We start from the raw sequence: 21045 nt of genomic DNA on the forward strand, positions 1-21045 counted from the left end.
TTGAGCAAGTTATTTAACCTTCCTGAATGTTAATTTCATTATTGTAAATGGTATAATAGTGTATCCAGGAAGAGTGCATCCCTAAATGAGATAATTGGTATGATTAGTATGAAATACCTAACCCTGGCTGGCCCAAGGTGGATTCCTAAAACATTATACACATTGTGGAGAGAACTAGACTTTCAGTTTCAGGGAAAACACAAAACAACACAAGAATCTCTCACCCTCTGAGGGAAGCTTGTTTGACCATCACCCATATCAGTGTTTTTCAACCTTTTTCATCTCATAGTATATTTGAATCTATAGTTGAACTTAAATTATGTTATCTAACAAAAGAGTAAAAAAAAAATATATATATATATATATACACTTTGCTTGAACTTCTTTCAAAAATAATTTTATTAATGCTTTTTAAAATTTTTCACAGCACACCTAAGATCCTCTCTCAGCACACCTGTTGAAAATCACTGTCCCATATTATTCCTCTCCTTGGAGAATTGCTTCCCTACCCATCTGGCCTGCCTTATTCCTATTTCTCAATTTGTGTGTCTCTTCCTCCCAGAAAGCATTCCTTATCTTGGCACGGTTTGCTTGGTTCTCTCTCCACATGTTCTCACAACTTCTCATTATACTTCCTTACTTACCACACTGTGTAGTCAGGGCCACCTCACTTCTCTGTAGCTCACAATTGACTGTAGACATGAGAAGGTAAACCCAGAGACCACGTGTGTCTCACTAACCATTGTTCTTGTTAGCACCTCACATAGTGCTAGCGTAGTCAGTGATCTGTGTGGAGCCAGTGAGTGAGTGAGTGAACAAATGAACTTATAGTGTTAAGCACTTAAGTATGATCATTTGGTATTTCAAAAGTTAATATTAGTTAGCTTACATGTTTAGAAGACAGTGCATTAGAATTCTCTTTGAACTTGTTAGCATTTTCTTATGGAAGTGCTTAAGGTCACATTTGGAAACTTGTATAAGTAGTTTCTTGGACAGAAAAATCTGTAAAAATGAAAGTCCATCTTAGCAAAAGTAGATATATAGATATTTAAGTTTACGAATCGATGATATTTTGAGACAAGATTTAAAAATTAGCCTAAGTATCTTTGAAGTAGTTACTATTAGTATTTCTTGGTAAATCAGACATTTAATATTAATTATTTCCTATTGTTATTGATGATCATTCAGTATTGTTTTACGACTTTTTGCATTTGAAGTGTGTATGACATGATCCAATTGTGTCTGAACGGGTTCTGATTGATTTGATTATACATAATACTACTTTTATTGTTATCTAATTGAGATAGTCTAGAATTTAAAAAACATTTTATTATCTTTTTATATAAAGTTTATTTACATGAAGGATTAAAGTTGATACTTCAAAATTTATTATTACAAATAGTGATTGTGAAGATGGGGAGAAGGAAAATGAAAAATCTAAAACATCTGAGTCTTCCGATGCTGAGTCTAGTTCAGTAGAAGAAAGTTCTTCAGATTCTGAATCTGAGTCAGACTCTGAAAGTGAAGCTGAATCCAGAAGAGTTGCTAAGGTAAGAGATTATACATTTGTTATAATTAGAGGTCGATATTCTTACAGCAATTAAAATAAATAACACAATTGTCATGTATGTCTGTGATTTTTTTTTTTTTCTAGATAATCCTTTCCCTCATAACCTAACTCTGTAGCAAAGCTAGAAACATTTTTTTTTTTAACCTCATCCCTTGTCACTGAAATCAGAGAATTCAGTGTTACGCAAAAGGCCTGCTTCATTCTTGGCTAGCTTGTGACAAGGGAGGCTTTTGCTAGAGGGAATTGAAAGGAAGTTATAAAGTATTGAGCAAAGAAATATAAATGTACGTACGTCATAAGAAACAGACACGATTAGCTTTTTAAAAACATTAGGCTGGGGCGGCGCCTGTGGCTCAGTCGGTAGGGCGCCGGCCCCATATGCCGAGGGTGGCGGGTTCAAACCCGGCCCCGGCCAAACTGCAAAAACCAAAAAAAAAATAGCTGGGCGTTGTGGCGGGCGCCTATAGTCCCAGCTACTCGGGAGGCTGAGGCAAGAGAATCGCTTAAGCCCAGGAGTTGGAGGTTGCTGTGAGCTGTGTGAGGCCACGGCACTCTACCGAGGGCCATAAAGTAAGACTCTGTCTCCACAAAAAAAAAAAAAAAACATTAGGCTGGCTCGGCGCCTGTGGCTCAGTAGCTCGGGTGCCAGCCACATACACCAGAACTGGTGGGTTCAAGCCCGGCACCAGCCTGCCAAACAACAACGACAGCTACAACCAAAAAATAGCCAGGCGTTGTGCCAGATACCTGTAGTCCCATCTACTTTGGAGGCTAAGGCAAGAGAATCACTTAAGCCCAGGAGTTGGGCTTAAGAATCACTTAAGCCCAGGCGGTTGCTGTGAGCTGTGATGCTAGGGCACTCTATTGAGGGTGACATAGTGAGGCTCTGTCTCAAAAAAACCCCCAACACACAAAAAAATTAGGCCTTTTGGAAACAAAACGTTTTTTAAACTTTAATTAAAGGATATACATTGTATAACTAGTTAGTAAAATTTTCAGGTAGTCATTTATTTAAAAATAAATACAAGAATCACTTAGTAATACAACAGTAATTATTTTTGATATAGCAATTGTGACATTGAACTTTGCTTAGCAATAAAAAATGAAAGTCTAAATAGCAAAAGTATAGTTAATAAAATAAAATTCAGACCTAATAATAATTCTCCTTCTGGTCTTTAATTATCACTCTCTTTCTATAAGTGAATCATGTTGATGCTAGGCTTCAAGTACAATAGTTTCGTATATTAACTATGTTATTCTGTATGTTGAAAATACAGTCAAACTGCCTTTCATTTATTTCAGTTTCTTTTTTCTTTTCTTTTTGTAATCTCAGGTTAATATGAGGGTACAGATATTTAGGTTACATTGTTTTTCTTTCTTAGGTAAGTTTAAGTTGTAGTTGAGCCTTTTGCCCATGGGGTCTTGCTTTTTTTTTTTTTAAGTATGAGACAGGCTCTTGTTTGAGTGCAATGATGTCATCATAACTCAGCAACCTCAAACTTCTGGCCTCAAGCAATCCTCCTGCCTCAGCCTTCTAAGTAGCTGGGACTTAAAGCATACATTACAATGCCCAGCTAATTTTTCTGTTTTTATTAGAGACAAGGTCTCCTTTTTGCTTAGGCTGGTCTCCAACACCTGAGCTGGAGCAGTCCTGCCCCAGCCTTCCAGGGCACTAGGATTACAGGTTGTGAGCAGCTGTGCCCAGCCCTCAATTTCTTCTTAACCTAGTATTTTGTTGTTGTTTATTTGTTATTTCTAATTAACTTGAATTTCTTTACTATGTCATCTGAGTAGTCAGGGATGAAAATAAATTCGTTGAAGTAGTCAATTGCTATTCCCCATCCAGAGATTTACTGTTAAAGAACTTGCATATTTTTATCATTGGTTAATATTTGTCTTACTTTATTTCAAATATTATTATATATACTAAAACCTATCTTAAATTTATATTTAAAACTGTCAATATGTAACATATAATCTAAGGTTTTTATTTTACAGAAATTCACATAAAACCTAAAATCTGAAAGTTTTTATGGTTTACTAAACTGATATTCTATAAAAACTTATCATATACTTTCATTTCCTTCTTACATCAAATAATAAAAAAGCTTAAAATATTATTTAAAATAAAGAGCTTTAGAAATCAACAGTAAGTACAACGCAGAATAAGAAATCATTGTTTTCTCAAATGACAGAATAAGAAATCAGCAAATGTTCAGTGGTAAAATTAAAGTAAGTTATTCTTATGAAGTTTTTATAACCGTTGGAAAATTGTAGACTTCAGTGCCTCTTAATATTAGAAGTAAAATTCAGAATCCCGGTAAAAAGCCACAGTCGCCGCCAGGCCAGTGATTCAATTTGCTTCTTCTTTCTTAGAGACTTTGAATGATCAGATTAAATTTCCTGATAATTGAAAATATTTTATTATAGAACATCAAGATAAAAAATTCCAACTATTGCAGTGAGCCAAGGCGCTTGAGAAATCCAGGTTTTACTCACATTGTTGATAGTTTCCTGTCCATGTGTTTTCCTTGGCTGGCTTATCTTCTCTATTGAACGCCTTTCCTGTCTATAATAAGCAGATGGGGGGGGGGGTTACTTTAATTTAGCAATTGGAATATCTTGGAGCTCCCGTAACTACTTATCTATTTGTATTTCTTTCTAAATGATTTGGAGTATACCATGTGATTACAGGTAAACCAATTTTCTAATAATAGGCAACTTTAGAATTGTGGAAAAGTTGTCTTTTACCAGGTATTATGGCTTCTGCTCTAAATTACGAATAATGGTGGTGGATGGTGGGTGCTTTACTTTAATTTAGGATGACAATATGTTAGTGCTAAAAATTCATATGCCTCAACTCTGCAGCCTAACTACATCTATTCTCTCTCTCTTCCTCTTTTGGAGGTGTTAAAATGAGACTGAGAAGATACCTTCTGTATCTGCCTTTCAAAGCATTTAGTTTTATCGTGGTCCTAGGATGTGTGTACCGTGTTCTACTTGTTGAGCGGTAGTATTGCAGTTTCCTCATCTATAAAGTAGAAATGCTAATACTTACCTGACGTTGAAGTGTTATAGTAAAAAATCTAATATGAAAGATCAACATAAAGTACTGTGTAAGTATAAAACAGCAGTTTTAACATTGTTTAACTTGAACATTGATTCTGTGAAACATCAGCAGTATTGGAGTCATAGAACAGCAATGCTAAAAAGAACCTACATTTCTTTTGTAACTCTTAAATGTCCTGTAGTTTTAAAATTCGTTTTACACTGTTCAGGTTGTAAGTCAGCATTCACTATCTGCAGCCTGTGATCTTAGCCACTTTCTTCAGAGAACAGTTACCATCCACCGTCTCCGCTCTCTAACTCAAAATCTCTTTTCTTCCTCTTTTTTCTTTGAAGGTAGCTCTGAGTAAGTGATTCCCATCCACCCACTTAGCCAAGAATATGTCCTGCTTCCTTTGGCCTTGTTTTATTTATCATCATCTGCCTCTTTTGCACCTTTAATCTCTTTCTCCACTAATTCCTCTTCTGCTAACCAAAGCCTTCCAGGCTTTTTCAGCATTTAAAGAGAAAGGGAGGGAGCAGGGAGTGGGAGAAAGTGTGAGAGTGAGTTTAGAAAAGATAACCCAAGCATCCTTGTCTGCTGCTTCTTAACCCAGTGATTTCTTAGTCTCTTCCATGTTTCTTTCTGCTTCTATCACTTGCTATAGATAATTGCTGTCTGAAGTCAGCTGTGATCCTTCCCCAAACCTAACAAGGGATAACTATTCCCTTGCTACTTGAAACTCTGTGTTCCTTTGTTCTGACTTTGGCTTTCATTTTTTTATTGCTTCACTTTTTATTCCCTTCTGATACCCATATTGCCCCCAAATTTTACTTAGTATACATTAGTTTTTTAAAAAATTGATGTGAATGAATTTTTCTTTAGGCTTCTTTTTTCCCCCCCTTCTATAGATTTCCTTTTGTGAGATCTCATTTACTCCTATAGCTTCAACTAAAACATTTATGTTAATTACTTCTATGGTAACATCCCTCAATTTCTATAACAGGTCCAGGTTTACTTCTCAATATGCATATTTTTATCGTTGGTTAATATTCAGAACATATTCTTGGACTTCTCCAGGGCTACCGATTTTTCCACACCTAATACAGCCAGAAGACTCTAGTTTGGTACCAGCCTCATTTCCATTCTTCCAGATTTGTACCCTCAGATTTCTCTTTGACTCCTCTGTCATTCTGTATGTTAGTTGCCAAGTCCTATAGATTCTGTGTATTATCTTTCATATCTGTTTCTTTCTTTTTTTTTTTTTTTTTTTTGACAGTCTCAAGCTGTCGCCCTGGGTAGAGTGCCGTAGTGTCACAGCTCACAGCAACCTCCAACTCTTGGGCTTAAGTGATTCTCTTCCCTCAGCCTCCCAAATAGCTGGGACTGCAGGTGCCTGCCACAACGCCCGGCTATTTGTTGGTTGTAGTTGTCATTGTTGTCTGGCGGGCCAGGGCTGGATTCAAACCCGCCAGCTCTGGTGTATGTGGCTAGTGCCCTCGCCTCAGGCACCAAGCCCATATCTGTTTCTTCTTTCCCCGCTGCCTCCATTCTGGATCAGCTCTTCATCACCTTGATGAACCATTGCCATTGGTCATCCTCACACTGGTGCTTTCCCAGCACCAGTCCTTCTGCACAGCAGTCAGATTATTAATATTAGAGTTCCGCAACCTTCCCAGACCAGCATGCCCACACTTGCCTTTGTAGTCTTAAACCCCCCTTCCAAGTTTTAATCCCAGTGGAGTATTTGTGGTTCTCTTAGCGTGTATATGCTTTCCTATTTCTGTACCTTTATTCTTTCTTTTTGCACCATTTCTCTTATTACAGAAAATACAGGCAGAGGAGAAAGTAGCCTCATATCGGAGGGTGATGCCTCCGTTACTCTTGGTTGAGATTGCCTTCAGGGACCAAAAAGTATATGATGATATGGTATTGTTCTTGTGACTAGTGTGGGGACGGTTGAAAGAGGGAGAACCACTCCCTGATTGGTTACGTTCTTAAAATGCTTGTGCCCCAGCATATGCATGAGGCGCAGAACTGTAATCACATGTCTGTGCCGTGTGTGTGTCTGCACTACTCATTGGGAGACGTTGTAATTTAGGGCTGGAAATCGTCAGTAATGACCACAGAAATTTATCTTATTTCAGTTCTGGTGATTTTGGTGGACAAACATATTTTCATGTGTAGGTGTTCTTTTCTGAAATAGTTTAAATTAAATATTTTGAGTATGTTCATTTTAAAGATGAACATTTTCCCTAAATAGTATCTAACAAAATTACTCTTAGTAACTCCATATTTTAAGTATTTTCACATACTTTATGCAGTGGAAAGGGAAACTTTTTCTATATAGAAGAGTGAAAGGAAAAATCAGTAATGTAGAGCACGTTGTGTCACAAAGAGATTCACATTTATATCACTTTATCCTATTTTTTGCTGATATAATTAGGTTATATTCTTTTTGTAGTTAAAATTGTGTTGAACAGATGGTGATGATTTTATTTTAAATAATGTTTTTAAAGTTTCCAGGGTTATTTTCTTTCACCACATCTAAGCTTCAGTGTTCTTATAACTTACATTGGAGTGCTTCTGCATACAACTTCAGCTATCACCTTGTCAGCCTATGTGAATTTCTTGTACATACTAGCATTTTAATCATACAGACTTCATATAAAGTACAGTAATCAATGTGAAATATATTTATTGTACTTGCTTATACTAAACACTTAATAGCATTTCCACATTTGAATCAAAATTAAGATTACTGTATGTACCAGCCATGAAAACACCAGTCCCATCTCTGCGCACCCAGCAGTGTTGGAGATGCTTCTGCCACTTGTCTTTATCTCAGGGTGTGTGCATCTCAAAACTTCACTGATGCCTTTTTGAGAGGAAAAGGATTAATGCTAAGAAAAGGATTAAATCCCTTAAGTGTTCTAAGGACCAGTCCTTGGTATTGTGACTTGTGTTTGAATGTCAATAAATGTTAAAACTTGCCTTAACAAAAGATTTGGGGGATACAGATCTTTTTATTTGAAAGATTCTCGGGCATAAAGTAATTGTGGCATATGGAATGAAAGTGATCATGGATGAGAATGAAAGGAAATAGTTTCTGATTGGTTTTATGTTCTGTTTGAGAAACGGGAAACAAGTGTTAGTTATGTTTATACAAGTATTTATGTATGATGCAACTGTATAACTTTTGTGAATTTTTTTTAATAAAACTTTTTTTTTTATTGTTAAATCATAGCTGTGTACATTAATACGATCATGGGGTACCATACACTGGTTTTATAGACCATTTGACACATTTTCATCACACTGGTTAACATAGCCTTCCTGGCATTTTCTTAGTTGTTGCGTTAAGACATTTACATTCTACATTTACTAAGTTTCACATGTACCCTTGTAAGATACAACGCAGGTGTAATCCCACCAATCACCCTTCCTCCGCCAACTTTTGTGAATATTGAAGTATATTGGTTTTTATTGTAACAATTCAGAGCCTTGCTCTTTTGATTTATTGTCACTCCTACTAATTTATATTTTAAGTTCTCTAAAACAGAAATATCATTTGACTTCAATTGAGACCTTTAAAATGAATCCCTTTCAGCAAGCTTTCTTACTGAAGTAGTTATAATCTAATAGGGAAAGATCGTTTTAGGGGTTTAGACTTCTTTTTTAACTCATGAAGAACTCTCAATTTAATAGCAATGTACTTTTGCTTTAAAGCACAAGTTTAAGTGTGAGCCTCAGATTTTTTTTTTTAATCAGTTGTCAGTTGACTTGAAGGGAATAAAGTCATTAAATTACCCTTGGTTAGTAATTCTAATTGAAAATATTTCGTGCAACTATTTTGCCCTATGAGGCTAGAAATTAGCCTTGAATTGTTGTTGATTTCAAAGCACAGTATGGGTTTGACAAATTTCGCATACTGTTTATCCTGTTTTACGGTTTTAAATTTCAAACCTCTTTATAATGGTTTGCTCTTAGGACACGTATTTGATGCTTGTCATCTTGTTTTCTACTTGCCTTTTTTAAAAATCAGCATGAAAATGAACATTCATAATACATGAAAAAAATCTTTTCAGATATATTGTTACATATTTTCGTTTGTATTGTTTGGAGCTTAGTATTTCCAGGATCTTTTATTTATTATTTGAAATGAAATACATTAAATAGAAATCAGTTTCTTAACCCTGTGACTTTGTATTTCATTTAGAAAATGTTGATGTGTTGAGGTGTATAATTGAATACCATAGAAACAAAATGGAGATTTGAGGGTGATGAATTGATAACTAGGTGTTTTTTGTGGTGAGATTTTAAGATCAGTTACTGTTGTCCTTATAAAAGTCTAATATAGTCACTCAGCTGTTTAAAACCTAATCCTCTATTTAAAAAAAATATAAAAACAAATTGTCTATCTTTCTGCCTGATGTCTTCTCAAGTACTAACACAATGGAAACAGTGGGTGATCTGTCAGTGTGTTTGGTTTGTCAATGATGGTTTTGTATAAATATTGGGAGGGTAAGAAATAAAATTCACACAGTAAAATATGATTTCATCTGCCTTTTCTCTGCAGCTCCATGGCTCATGCTGCGGTGTGAAATTCTCATTTTACACACTTTGCAGGCGGAGCACATGAATTATGCATTGAGCAAGAAAAATCTCCTGCCTCAAGTCCTATATGCATTTACCCAGGTTTTGTCTCTATTACCAAGATGAATTGCAAATGGAGAAATGTTTGATGGAATAGAGCTCTTAACTTCTTTGTTTAGGATTCAGATTTTTATTTTTATAGTAGATCCTTTAAGTATGAAAATGTTTTGAACTTACTGTAGATTTTTTAAAATGAAAAATGAAATACAATATAAGAGAGGAATACCAAACACATCACGAAGCATTTTATAGTCTTGATTTGGAATGCAAGGCTTTTTCAATTCGGTAGGAATGACCATTATCTATTGCTAATGTTGTATTTCAGTCACTAGTTATTTGCTGTTCTCAGAAAGTCAATGAAATTCTGTCCTTTGGAAAGCCTTTTTTTCTCTCTGTTCTAGGCTTCTAATAAGAAATCATGCCAATTTCACATGCAGCTCTGTTCTGTGTTGTATGTGACCTGAAGTGTATTTAATAGATACTGTTATACACCCTTGGCTGTGAAGTAGAAAATAAGGTATAGACTTGCCTTCAGCTTTATCTTGATTTGATAGGTTTCTAATTTTTCAGGTGGGGAGGTTACAGTTCCATAAAGTCATGCACCATTGTGGCTTACAGGAAGCTACACCCATTGTGCTCAGCATGGCATTTTGATAAGTCACATGCTGACAAGCTCTTTTTGTTATGTTCCTTCTTCACAGGAAGGGTATTCTAGTTGAGATGGCATTTCCATTTTGCATCTGTTTTTATTTACCTGTGACTTTTAAATTTCAGCCTCAAAACTAACATTTCTTCTTTTTCTTTCCTCCAGTCCTAGACATTGTTAGCCATTTGAGGAGTAGAGAGAAGGGCAAAGGCTGTTTGTTTTGTTTTTAAATATAAGGAATGAAAACATCAAACTTACATACAGATGATTTGGGGTTTTCAATGGCAAAAATAATTATTTTGAAGGAGAAAATAACTGCTGATTTTTTTAGTGTGTTAATTGATATTATTATATGATCCTTGAAAATAATTGTCTGAGTATTGGCGTGAGGAAACAGCCAAGCAGAATTACATCATTTAAAAATGTTACCTAATGTGTATGTTTTATGCTCTCACGTCTGTGCACTGTTTAAGAGCTCTACCTCTGTGCAGACTGTAAATGATGGTAATAATACCTTTTGTATCAGTGATACCTTTCCCTGACTAGAGGAATACTTAAAAAATATTTACAATAATTCACATTAACAATAAGGTAACAACTCCGGGGGTAGATTATAAGTTATTTGAAGGTAGGACTGCTTCTGTCTTGGCTGTTATTTCCATTACTTAGTACAGAATCTGACATGTATTTAAAATTCTGTCCATACGGATTGACTGAATGATTGCATAACCACAAACATTTTTGTAAAGCTTAAGTTTTGGCTTTTAATATGAGAAGATTTAATGTATAAAAAGTACAGATAGCAAGGATAAGAAACTTTGACCCAAATACATCTATTTAATACCCTATTCATTATTGTCTTTGCTTGTTTGTAATGCTACTTAATACTACAGTTAATTCATAGGGTATTTTCCTGAATCGCAGACCAAACGCTGAAGACTGTGGGCCAAGGGACTCTGTGTTCTAGTTCATGGTTATGCACATTTCTAAATATAGGAGACTGAGGAAATCTGTGGTGTGGGGAACTCCTAATTAGGTACAGACAGGTTTTGAAATATTTATTCTTTCTACAAAACTTATTTTCTAGTGAAGAAAATAAGTGAATCCATTTCAACCCTAAAGAGCAAGAGCCTGGGAACGTTGTTTATATATTTTAATGAATACTTTTGGCAAAGACATCTGACACAACCCAGTATTGAAATATAAAGTACCTCGTACAGGGCCTATTAAAAACTACATCAGGAAAGCCTAATGTATTACAAGCCCATCAACAATTTCAGATCTGTGCATATGTTATTTGAGCATTTCTTTTTCTTAAAAGTAAACTTGTTTAAAATTATTTTCTAGACTGTTTGTCCATGTTTCTACCTAAGAGCTATTTTACATTTTTATGTTAGCAAAAAGTTGTCATATTATAAAATAGTTATTACTTATCTTTAAATTTTCTTCTGAAGATCATTTGTAGTCTTTAAACATAAAATATGTTAAAATAATATAATCAAGTTTGCATGGTGGAGAAGTACTGTATGCTTAATTGAGACAAATTTTGATTCAAAAGAACACTTCATGGAACTATAGAACAGTTTAATTTTTTTTTATCACTAAGACTAAGCAGAAAAATATGTTTGCTTTGGAATGTTTGCAATGAAATGAAAATCCTCCGTTGATTTTTTTTTTAAAGACAGGACATGTAATAAATGAAATATTTGTCATTTTATAGGAGAAAGAAAAAAAAACAAAGCAAGATAGAAATCCTCTTACCAAAGATGTTTCACTTCTAGATCTGGATGACTGTAAGTGTTCTAATTAAAAATTTTTCTTTTCTATTTAGTGGGAGTGTTTTTTATTGTGATAGTACAGCAATCCTCAACCTTCCTAATGCTGCAGCCCTTTAATACAGTTCCTGTGGGTCGCGACCCACAGCTTTAGAACTGGTGTTACAGTACCTTTCACTTACCTGTCACAAAACTTATCAGCATCAATTGTTAAGGCAAGAAAATTTTGGAAATCAGTTACATAAGTATCTTTCATCTCCTTAGTGTATCATTTTGTATTGTGAATACAAATGTGTATTTCAACAGCAAAAAAATCTTTGTCCCAGCAAATCTTCTCTTAAGAATTTGGAATCCTACAAGTCCTCCACCCAAGTGTGCAAAGACACAGGTTCACCCCTTCCCCTTAAATCCTCCTGCATTGTGAGAGAGGGTGGAACTAACTTTGTCGCACCAGGAGAAGAGTAATAAAATAAGATTTCGTGAATATTAATCTACTCACATTTTTTGAAAGTTTTTCCATGCTGGGGGTGAATTATGTTTTTAGTTTGTCTCATTCTGTCATAGATCTGTTCTGCTTATATTGGTTACCCGCTCCGTCTCCAATAGCCATAACAAATTCTTAATATAGGGAAATTAAAGTACATAATACAGAGAAAGGTTTAATATAAAGACACTAAAAATAAAATTGGAGCTGGATTTGAATCATTTTCTACGTATTGGCAAAGATTTTGAGGTTTTGTTATCTTCCGGTGTTGCTAAGCTTTGGGAAAATAGAAACATATGCTTCTGATTGAAAGAGAGAGGCTGAGCTTTTTGGAGCCATTTTAGCAGTATCTGTCAAAACTTCATGGCACAGAGGCTTTGACCTAGAAATAACTAACAAAATCAGATCTTACTCCTTCCTTGTTTTAAACCCTTTAATTTAGTGGCTCAATTTTGTGTTAAAAGTCCATATTCCTTTCCCAGGTTTCTAAGACCATAGATCAGGGGTGTCCAACCTGGAGGTGGTGGGCCACAAGCTGATTTTGTGTTTGCCTCTGGATGGTAGGAAAAGTGTGCATAGACCTTTTTTTTGCTAATCAGCTTTCCTTAGGGTTTACATATTTACTGTGTGGCCCAAGACAACTCTTTTTTCAATATGCAACAGAAAAGAAAAAGGTTGGACACCCCTGCCATTGATGATCTGACTAGCTTTCTTTTATTTGCATTTCTCGAATAGGCCAAGCTCAGTCCTGCCAAGGGCCTTTGTACTGCTGTTTCTCCTGCTGAGAACACTTCCCCCAGATCTTCTGATGGCAGGCTAATTCTTACCTTGCAAACCCCAACCCCAAAGTCACCTGCCCTTACACACTGTCTTAGAACTTTTAGGTTGAGGCTGCTCTAACAGAATACTTCAGACTGGGTAATTTATAAGCAACAGAAATTAATCACTAATTGTTCTGGAGGCTGAAGTCCAAGATCAAGACACCAGTGTATCTGTGTTTTGTGAGGGTTTGCTCTCAAGAGATAGAGCCTTCTGTGGCCTCTTGTGACAGGTGGAGGAAACAGGCTCTCCCAAGCCTCTTTTATAAGGACACAGATCCCATTTATGAAGGTGGAGCCCTCATGACCTAATTGCCTCCTAAAGGCCCCATCTTTTAATACCACCACAGTAGAGGTTAGGTTTCAACATGAATTTTGGAGGGACACAAATATTCGAACCATAGCATATATCTTTACTAATCACTTGATTGTCTTCATGGCATTTTTCACTATTTGATATTATCTTAAATATTTTCATACTTGATTATTATCTGGTTCTCCCAAATGAGGTCAGGGACTAACAGTAAAGGCCAGCTACAATGGCTCGTACCTATAACCCCAGCAATTTCAGAGGCAGATGCAGGAGGATTGCTTGAGCCCAGAAGTTCAAAACCAGCCTAGGGAATGTAGGCAAGATGTCTCTCAAAAAATTGAAAACTTATCCAGGTGTGGTGGGGACAACCTGTAGTCCTAGCTTTCGGATGCTGAGACAGGAGGATCACTTGAACCCAGGAGTTTAAGGCTGCAGAAAGCAGTGATCATGCCTGTGCTTCTGCCTGGGTAGCCAAGCAAGACCCTGTCTCGAAAGATAAACAAACAGAAAATAAAGTACATTTAAAAAAGGATTCAGAGTAAATGTGGCAAGGTAATAGAGTGTACTAATTATAACATTTTCTCCTTATATTTGACTCTGGATTTCCTGGCAACTAAAGAAATAAAGAGGAATCTGTAAAATGATATGATTATTATAGCTTGGTGGTTTTTTTTTTTTAAGTATGTTTTTTTGAATTCTTAAAGACAAAAGTTTTCCTTAAAAATTAAATTTGTAAGAACTTAAATATAAGATTTTTTTTTTTAATTTTAAGGGAACATGTATCCCAATATACATTTTTTAAAACTCAACATAGGATATAGCATTTCTCTTTATTACCTGAGTGCTGTTTCTTTGACTATCTTTTATAGGCCTGCATTTGTCAGAAATAACACTTGAAATTCTCTTGTTAACAATTCAATTTAGCAGACTACTTTGCTAGGTGCTGTAATAGAATTTAGTCATTCTCTTTCAAAAACTAAAATCTAGTCAGAGACACAGATACCTGAACAAGAAGCCATTGTGTAAAAGATAAATAGAGATGCAAAGTATAACGTAGAAACAGGGAGATGAAAACTAGTGGGAGAGCCACCCAGGCGCGTGGAGGTGGGGCCTGAGCTTGGGGGTGAGGGCAGCAGAGGGCTGCGCCCCACTGTGTGCTGCCTGTTGGCCGACAGTAGTTCTCCACCGTCCAAGCACCAAAAAGTCACTCTCCGGTGGCTTGAGTTCTCAGCTGTGAGAATTAGATTAATCTTGAAGGAGGCGCAAGCACATTATTTAAGAGGCATATCATAATCTACAGATGTTACTTGCTAGGTACACACCACATACCAGACAAACAGCAAATACTGAACTTACTCATTTCTTCATTCAGGAGATATTTATCGAACGTTTGATATGATCTGTGTAGTCTGCTACATGCTGGATGTTCTAAATGAATACAGTGTTGTCCCTACCCGAGGGACAGAGTGTAATGGGAGAGACAGATAATTCAGTAGTTACATGGCCACATTATAGAGGAAGTGAGGTAGAGATGTGCAAACAGCATGCTGTGAAGTAGGTAGCAGGGCATGTCCATTAGGCCAGGTCAAGCCTACCAGAAATAACGACCAGGTCTCTCTAAGGAAGCAAACAATTAGTAACCCTAGAGTCGGTATGCCTTTAGTTATAGTGAGTTAATTTCTTTGTATCTCTCTTTATTCATTTGTAAAAATTTTAAAAATGACTATAAAGCTTCCACATTTCCTTTGGATTATGAAGTTATGGGATTTCATTTCATGGGAGTCAGTTAATAATACATGAGAAAATATTTGTGCTAGGATAATAAATGATCTAACAATCTACTGTTAGACTTTAGGATAATAAATGATCTAACAATCTACTGTTAGACTTGGAGGTAGCAAGTGCTTTCTGTTTTTCAGGCACATTTTACATTTCTAGAAATTAATACCTTTTAGTATCTCATACTGTGTGATTTCAATATGATGTCTGTTAAGCATATAAGATGGTTATATTCTGGAGGTCTTTTAAAGGAAATGTAAACCCATGTCATTACACTATTAGCACAACTAACCATGAAGTCCTTTTAAAATTTCTATCAGCCAACAATAATCATGCTTCAGATGAGCCTTATGACCTGTAATAGCACTCTGTGGAATGAATTATGGTTGAGGCAGTAGAGTGGAGGGGCTGAGAGGAAATAAAGAAAGCTGTCTTTGAATCCCATTACTATTACTTACTTACTTACTGGCTGTGTAACCCTGAGGAATATACTTAACCTCTCTGTGCTTTAGTTTTATCTATAAAATTGGGGTAATACTAAAACCTTTTTGGGTCATTTTATCCCATGAGTTGATGTTTGTAAAAGCATTTAAAACTGTGCCTGACACATGATAAGCATTTTTAAGAGCTAGTGATGATGCTGATGGTGACAATGATACAGAGGGTACGGCAAATTACACTTAATAAATAGATGACCAGGGGAGATGGGTCACACCTGTGATCCTGGCACTCTAGGAGGCTAAAGCAGGAGAATTGCTGGAGCTCAGGAGTTTGAACCAGCCTGACCAAGAGTGGAGACCACATCTCTACAGAAAATAGAAAAATTAGCCAAGCATGGTGGCACATGCCTGTAATCCCAGTTACTCAGTAGGCTGAGGCAGGACTATTGCTTGAGCCCAGGAGTTTGAGGTTGCGGTGAGCTACAGTGACGCTAGTGCACTCTAATCATGACAATAAAGTAAGACTCTGTCTCAAACAAACAAACAAAAAAACCTACTTATTAAGCCATTATATATTAAGTTTTACTTATTCTTAAATTTTAAAGCAAAATTTTGATCAGAAGAATAATTGAATAATTACTGTACTAAATACACTTTAGCAAACAAAAGTGTTTTGTAGAAAATTTTAACAATGAAAAGAACGAAATCCAAACATCCTGGATAACTTTCTGACAGATCAGTTCAGCTTCTCTTCATATACAAATACCTTCTCCAAATTGGATATTCTGGGATACTGTTTTATCATTTGCTGCTTTCTCTGCTTACTATACACATTCTTCTCCATACCATAAATATCATTAACAACTTTACTTTTAATAACTGCATGGCTATTCTTTATATTATAATAAATTCTGTTAAACAGATTTACTATTGAAAATTGAACTTGTTTCTATTCTTGCTATCATAATCAGTGAAGCAGATCATAAATGTTTATTGCATTATTGTCATAACTTTATTTTTTCCCCTGGGGAAAGGATAAGGAAATAAATTTATTTCTTTTCATTTCGGATTAACATGAGGGTACAAATGATTAGGTTACACAGGTCCTGTTGCAGTTGTGTCCTGTGCCCGGGAGGTGTGCCATGTACCCTTACATTGTGCCCTTTAGGTGGGAGCTCACCAATCTCCCTCCCTACCCCCTACCCCCAACTTCAATTAAATTGAGTTTTTCTCTTGTGTGGGTATGTATTATTTCCATAGCTATTTTTTTAGGATACATTTCCAGGAGTAGAATTTCTGGGACAAAGACTTTGAAGAATTCTTTTGTCTAAAGTTGATTTTTGAAAGGCTTGTACTAACTTAACACAATATTTGTTTGAGACATTCAGATTCCTTATATCCTCACCAGTGCCGGATTTTGTACTTAAGAATCGCCTTGCCAATTTGACAAGTTTCATGTTAATTTGTATATCATGAAAACTATACAGGCTCATTTTGTTTCTCACACATTACTAATTAAATCTTTCTGCACAGTCAGGTTGGCCTCAGAATTCACATTAGGATGAGCTTTCCATGCCAGTGTTTATGTTGCCAGACCCGAAAGCAGTAACACAATCAAGCTCTTTAATACCAGAGCTTCTGTCTTCTGAAATGATACCAACAGACTTTATTATTATTATTTTTACTTTACTAAAAGACTTAAAAAAAAAAATAAGAGTAGAGTTTGTCTGTGGTGTTAATTTTTTTCTCTTATCTCTCACTGGGATTTAGCCAAGCCATAGTTAAAATCAGAGTTTGTTTCTTAATTCATTTTTTGATAACTTACATGGGAATCTAATATTTTGAAGGGCCGGATTGGTGGATAGATGGATAGACAAATGAACAAACATGCATTTACAACCTATCAGAAAAGTTACTGGAAGTTACTGCACCGAATAGCGACGTACTGTGGTCCAAATCAGAAGAACCAGTTTCTCATTTTACACTGTTTCTACCATTCACTTGTTTCATGAACCCTGGCAAGTCTTCCTTTCCCTGTGCCTCAGTTTCTAGCATCTCTAACGTAAATGCCCTTTCTGTGCCTTCTCATTGCCATTACCTTACTTCAGTCTTTTTCATCTTGTTCCTAAGTTATTGTAAATTCTTCCTCACCGCCCTCCCTTCTGTTGTTTCCTTAAGTCTGTTCCTTATACCTTATGCCATTGGGTTAAACATCGTGCAGGACTACATTCATATCATCCCTCTTTTGGTAGATTTGCAAGTTCCCCTTGGTCTGTAGGATAAGCTTAGCTAGCCTCCTTAGTTTTTCAATTTCTCTGCCTTTGTTTACAAGCATTTTCTCACCCAGTGTTTAACTGGCTTCTTCCTTCCCTCTTACTCAAATCTCACCCTTAGTTAAAAACCAGGCTTCATTCCCTCCTGTTCATGAAACCTGGTCTTAAACTCCCTCCCCAGGTGGCTTTCAGCAGTAGGTCTGGGGAAGCCTGGGGATTTGTAGCAAGCTTCAGCCTTACTGAGTGAGTGCACGGGGGACCAACGGCCCCGTTCCCTCCTCTACTCAGGCTCCACTCTGCTTTGTCTGTTACATATGCTGAGATTTTATTTAAGATTTCCTTTAAGCATTCCCCCCCCCCTTGGCATTATAATTTATGGACTGTACTGTTATTGTTCAAGCATGTGTATCTTTTTATTGTTATTATTATTGAATTTTAAGTTACTGGAAGACAGGGACCATATCTTGAACTTTTTTCATCTCTCCCTTGCCATCTATTTCAGGAAATACTTGTTAAAATATTTTTTCTGCCTAATTCACACGATAGTATGAGACTAAAATGGCAAAAAGAAGTTTTGAAAAGTGGTGTCAAATTAAATCAATTTTACTCGTTTTGCAATGTTATTTATTGGAGAATTTATTGGAAGGTAAAACTTTTTCCATGATGGTTGAGAAATTACTAAGGTACTAAAAACTAATAAGTTAAATTTTGTTCACACAGGCTAGTAGAAATAAAAATATATAAAGATACAAATTTATATTATGTGAGAAGTACAGTTGTAGAAGTTTGCTCAAGTATATGTTAATATATGTGGAACAAAGAAGGCACATATGAACTGTTTGTAGGCGAGTCTGGGAGTGTTTCCACTCTGAGGCTTATCTTAGTGGGGTTACAAGATGAGCAAAGCAGAGAAGAACCTTCTAGGCATATTTGAATATAAAAGTTTCAGAGATATAAAAGGGAATAAAAGCTTGGAAAGTAATCCATAGAGCTAGATAGGAAGGGGCTGAAACTAGAGATAAGCTGAACCTGAGCTGTCCAATGTGATGGCCACTAAGCACAAGTAACTATTTAAATGTAAATTAATAAGAATTAAAGATGCTTTTCTTACCCATATTGGCCACATATCAAGAGCACATTAGACATATGAGGGTAGTGGCCACCATATTAGCACAGATACAGGTCATTTTTATTGTCACAGGATACTGCTGGTCAGAGCTGAGCTAGAACATAGAGGACCTGTGAACTTCATTAAGGAGTTGGACTTGTATCTTGTAAGCAATTGTGAGCCTTTGAAGAGTCTTAAACAGGGGAGTAGTATGATTGGATTTGCATTTTTAGAAGATTTTCAAACTTCTTGGTATTATCTCAGTTATATGGCAGTTTTAGAATTAGTCATGTATTTCTATCTAGCATATAGCTTTTGCTGACAAAGTATAATTCAAAGGGAATTTGTAGCCTGGATTCCTCATTAAAGTGGAGAATAAAATAAAGAAAGGATTTCAACATTCTTTCAAGACTCCTAATTCAAATGGAGAACTCTCTTGAATGCTTTCGTTATTCTTTATATTAATCTGCAAAAATGTTTCTGTACCTTTTTTTTTTTTTTAGCAAAATTACTGAGTGATAAATGTTAGTGATAATGTTATGTGATAAAAATTTTCAAAAACTATTACTCAAGACATTTATATCCTTATTTTGTTATAGGATTTGCCATTATGTTTTGAAAGCTAAGACTAATAACTGCCAAGCCTTGATAATAACTTGACTAAATCAAGATGTTAAATGGAATTGTCATACATTTATTAATCAAAGTAATTTAATTAGATTTACTAACAAAATAAAAATGTTGTTAAATTTTCATGCGCATTTGCTCATTTGGGCCTTTTCTTACAGTTAATCCAGTGTCCACCCCAGTTGCACTTCCCACACCAGCTCTCTCTCCGAGCCTGATAGCTGATCTGGAGGGTTTAAACTTGTCAACTTCATCGGTCATCAGTGTAAGTTGTTTTTAAAATACATGAGTTCTGTTTTCATATGATGCCATTGCATCCTTTTTATTAAGATGCAAATAATTGAAGCCGAGTCTCTTCTAACAACAAATTCACTTCAGATAATAAGACCGTTTAATTTTGCGAATAGTTTTTAAATTTATTCTTCTCAAACTGTCATCTTCGCAATATATTCTGCTTTGTTATCTGCATTTAGTTATCATGTACACATGTTCTCTGGCGCTGTTAGGTATCTGTAACGTACAAGTGTTCATTGCCACATGGAGACAGTTTATATACCTGAATTCTGCTATCTTTAAAGAATTGTTTTCTCCATTAATAGACTTGCGTTTTCATAATCATTTTATTTATACCATAGGCTATTAAAAATTCATGACTGCTTCATTTAAAAGTCACAGATTGTATTTATCTTTGTGTTTTCATACATTTATTGTATGGTGTCTTTTAAAAAAATTTTTTAGTGTTATGTATAGGATATGAGATGAATCAAGGCAAGAGGTCTACCTCTCACAGAATAATGCCAATACCATCAACCTATCATAGTATCTGAATCAGCAGTAACTTTTTTTCTGTGTTAGCATATTATATCCAGTAGCCTATCACTCCACATTAAGCATGCTGCTTAGGATGTGTGATCTGTGATATGCTTGACCTCCTGTTAATTTGTTGTTGGAAATCTGACAAACTAAGATACAATAGTAAGGAGCTTGGATAGCTTGACTAGATCTGGTTCCCAAGACTCATAGGGTACACAATTGATCTGAGCTGCCAAGGAGCATAGAGTGCTGCTTTTTTGCCAAAAGTAGAACAAAAAATGCCTAATTTTTGTATATGATTACAAAAAATTCCTCCTTCAAAGCCAATATAGTATCAGGGCCATGCAGTGAAATGCTTACATTTCTGTTTGACTTTAGTCAGCTGGCTCAGAAAGTATAGGTGAAAATTGTTAAGCTACAATGTTCTCTTTAAGTGTAGAATGAGATTTTCTCTTAACTAGTCAGAAATGAATAAGAATGGTATTTGGGATTTTAGTTTGCACATTAAAAGAAATTGGAGGGGTGGCGCCTGTGGCTCAAGGAGTAGGGCGACGGTCCCATATGCCAGAGGTGGTGGGTTCAAACCCAGCCCTGGCCAAAAAAAAAAAAAAAAGAAAAGAAATTGGAGGGAGGGCACCGCCTGTGGCTCAAAGAAGTAGGCCCCAGCCCCATTTACCGGAGGTGGTGGGTTCAAACC

General features: G+C 35.8%; 1 protein-coding gene across 2 annotated transcripts in view; it reads left to right on the forward strand.

Moving 5' to 3' along the window:
• The window catches only part of AP3B1 (adaptor related protein complex 3 subunit beta 1), a 269031-nt gene that overhangs the window by 172622 nt on the left and 75364 nt on the right, over nucleotides 1-21045 (forward strand). For both annotated transcript variants that reach the window (XM_053587990.1, XM_053587979.1), the window contains exons 20-22: nucleotides 1403-1550; nucleotides 11639-11711; nucleotides 19697-19800. In XM_053587990.1, the coding sequence (XP_053443965.1) occupies nucleotides 1403-1550; nucleotides 11639-11711; nucleotides 19697-19800 (325 nt within the window). The remainder of the gene's footprint in view (nucleotides 1-1402; nucleotides 1551-11638; nucleotides 11712-19696; nucleotides 19801-21045) is intronic.

This window comes from Nycticebus coucang, chromosome 1 (genome assembly GCF_027406575.1).
Source record: "Nycticebus coucang isolate mNycCou1 chromosome 1, mNycCou1.pri, whole genome shotgun sequence".
NCBI classification, from domain to species: Eukaryota; Metazoa; Chordata; class Mammalia; order Primates; family Lorisidae; genus Nycticebus; species Nycticebus coucang.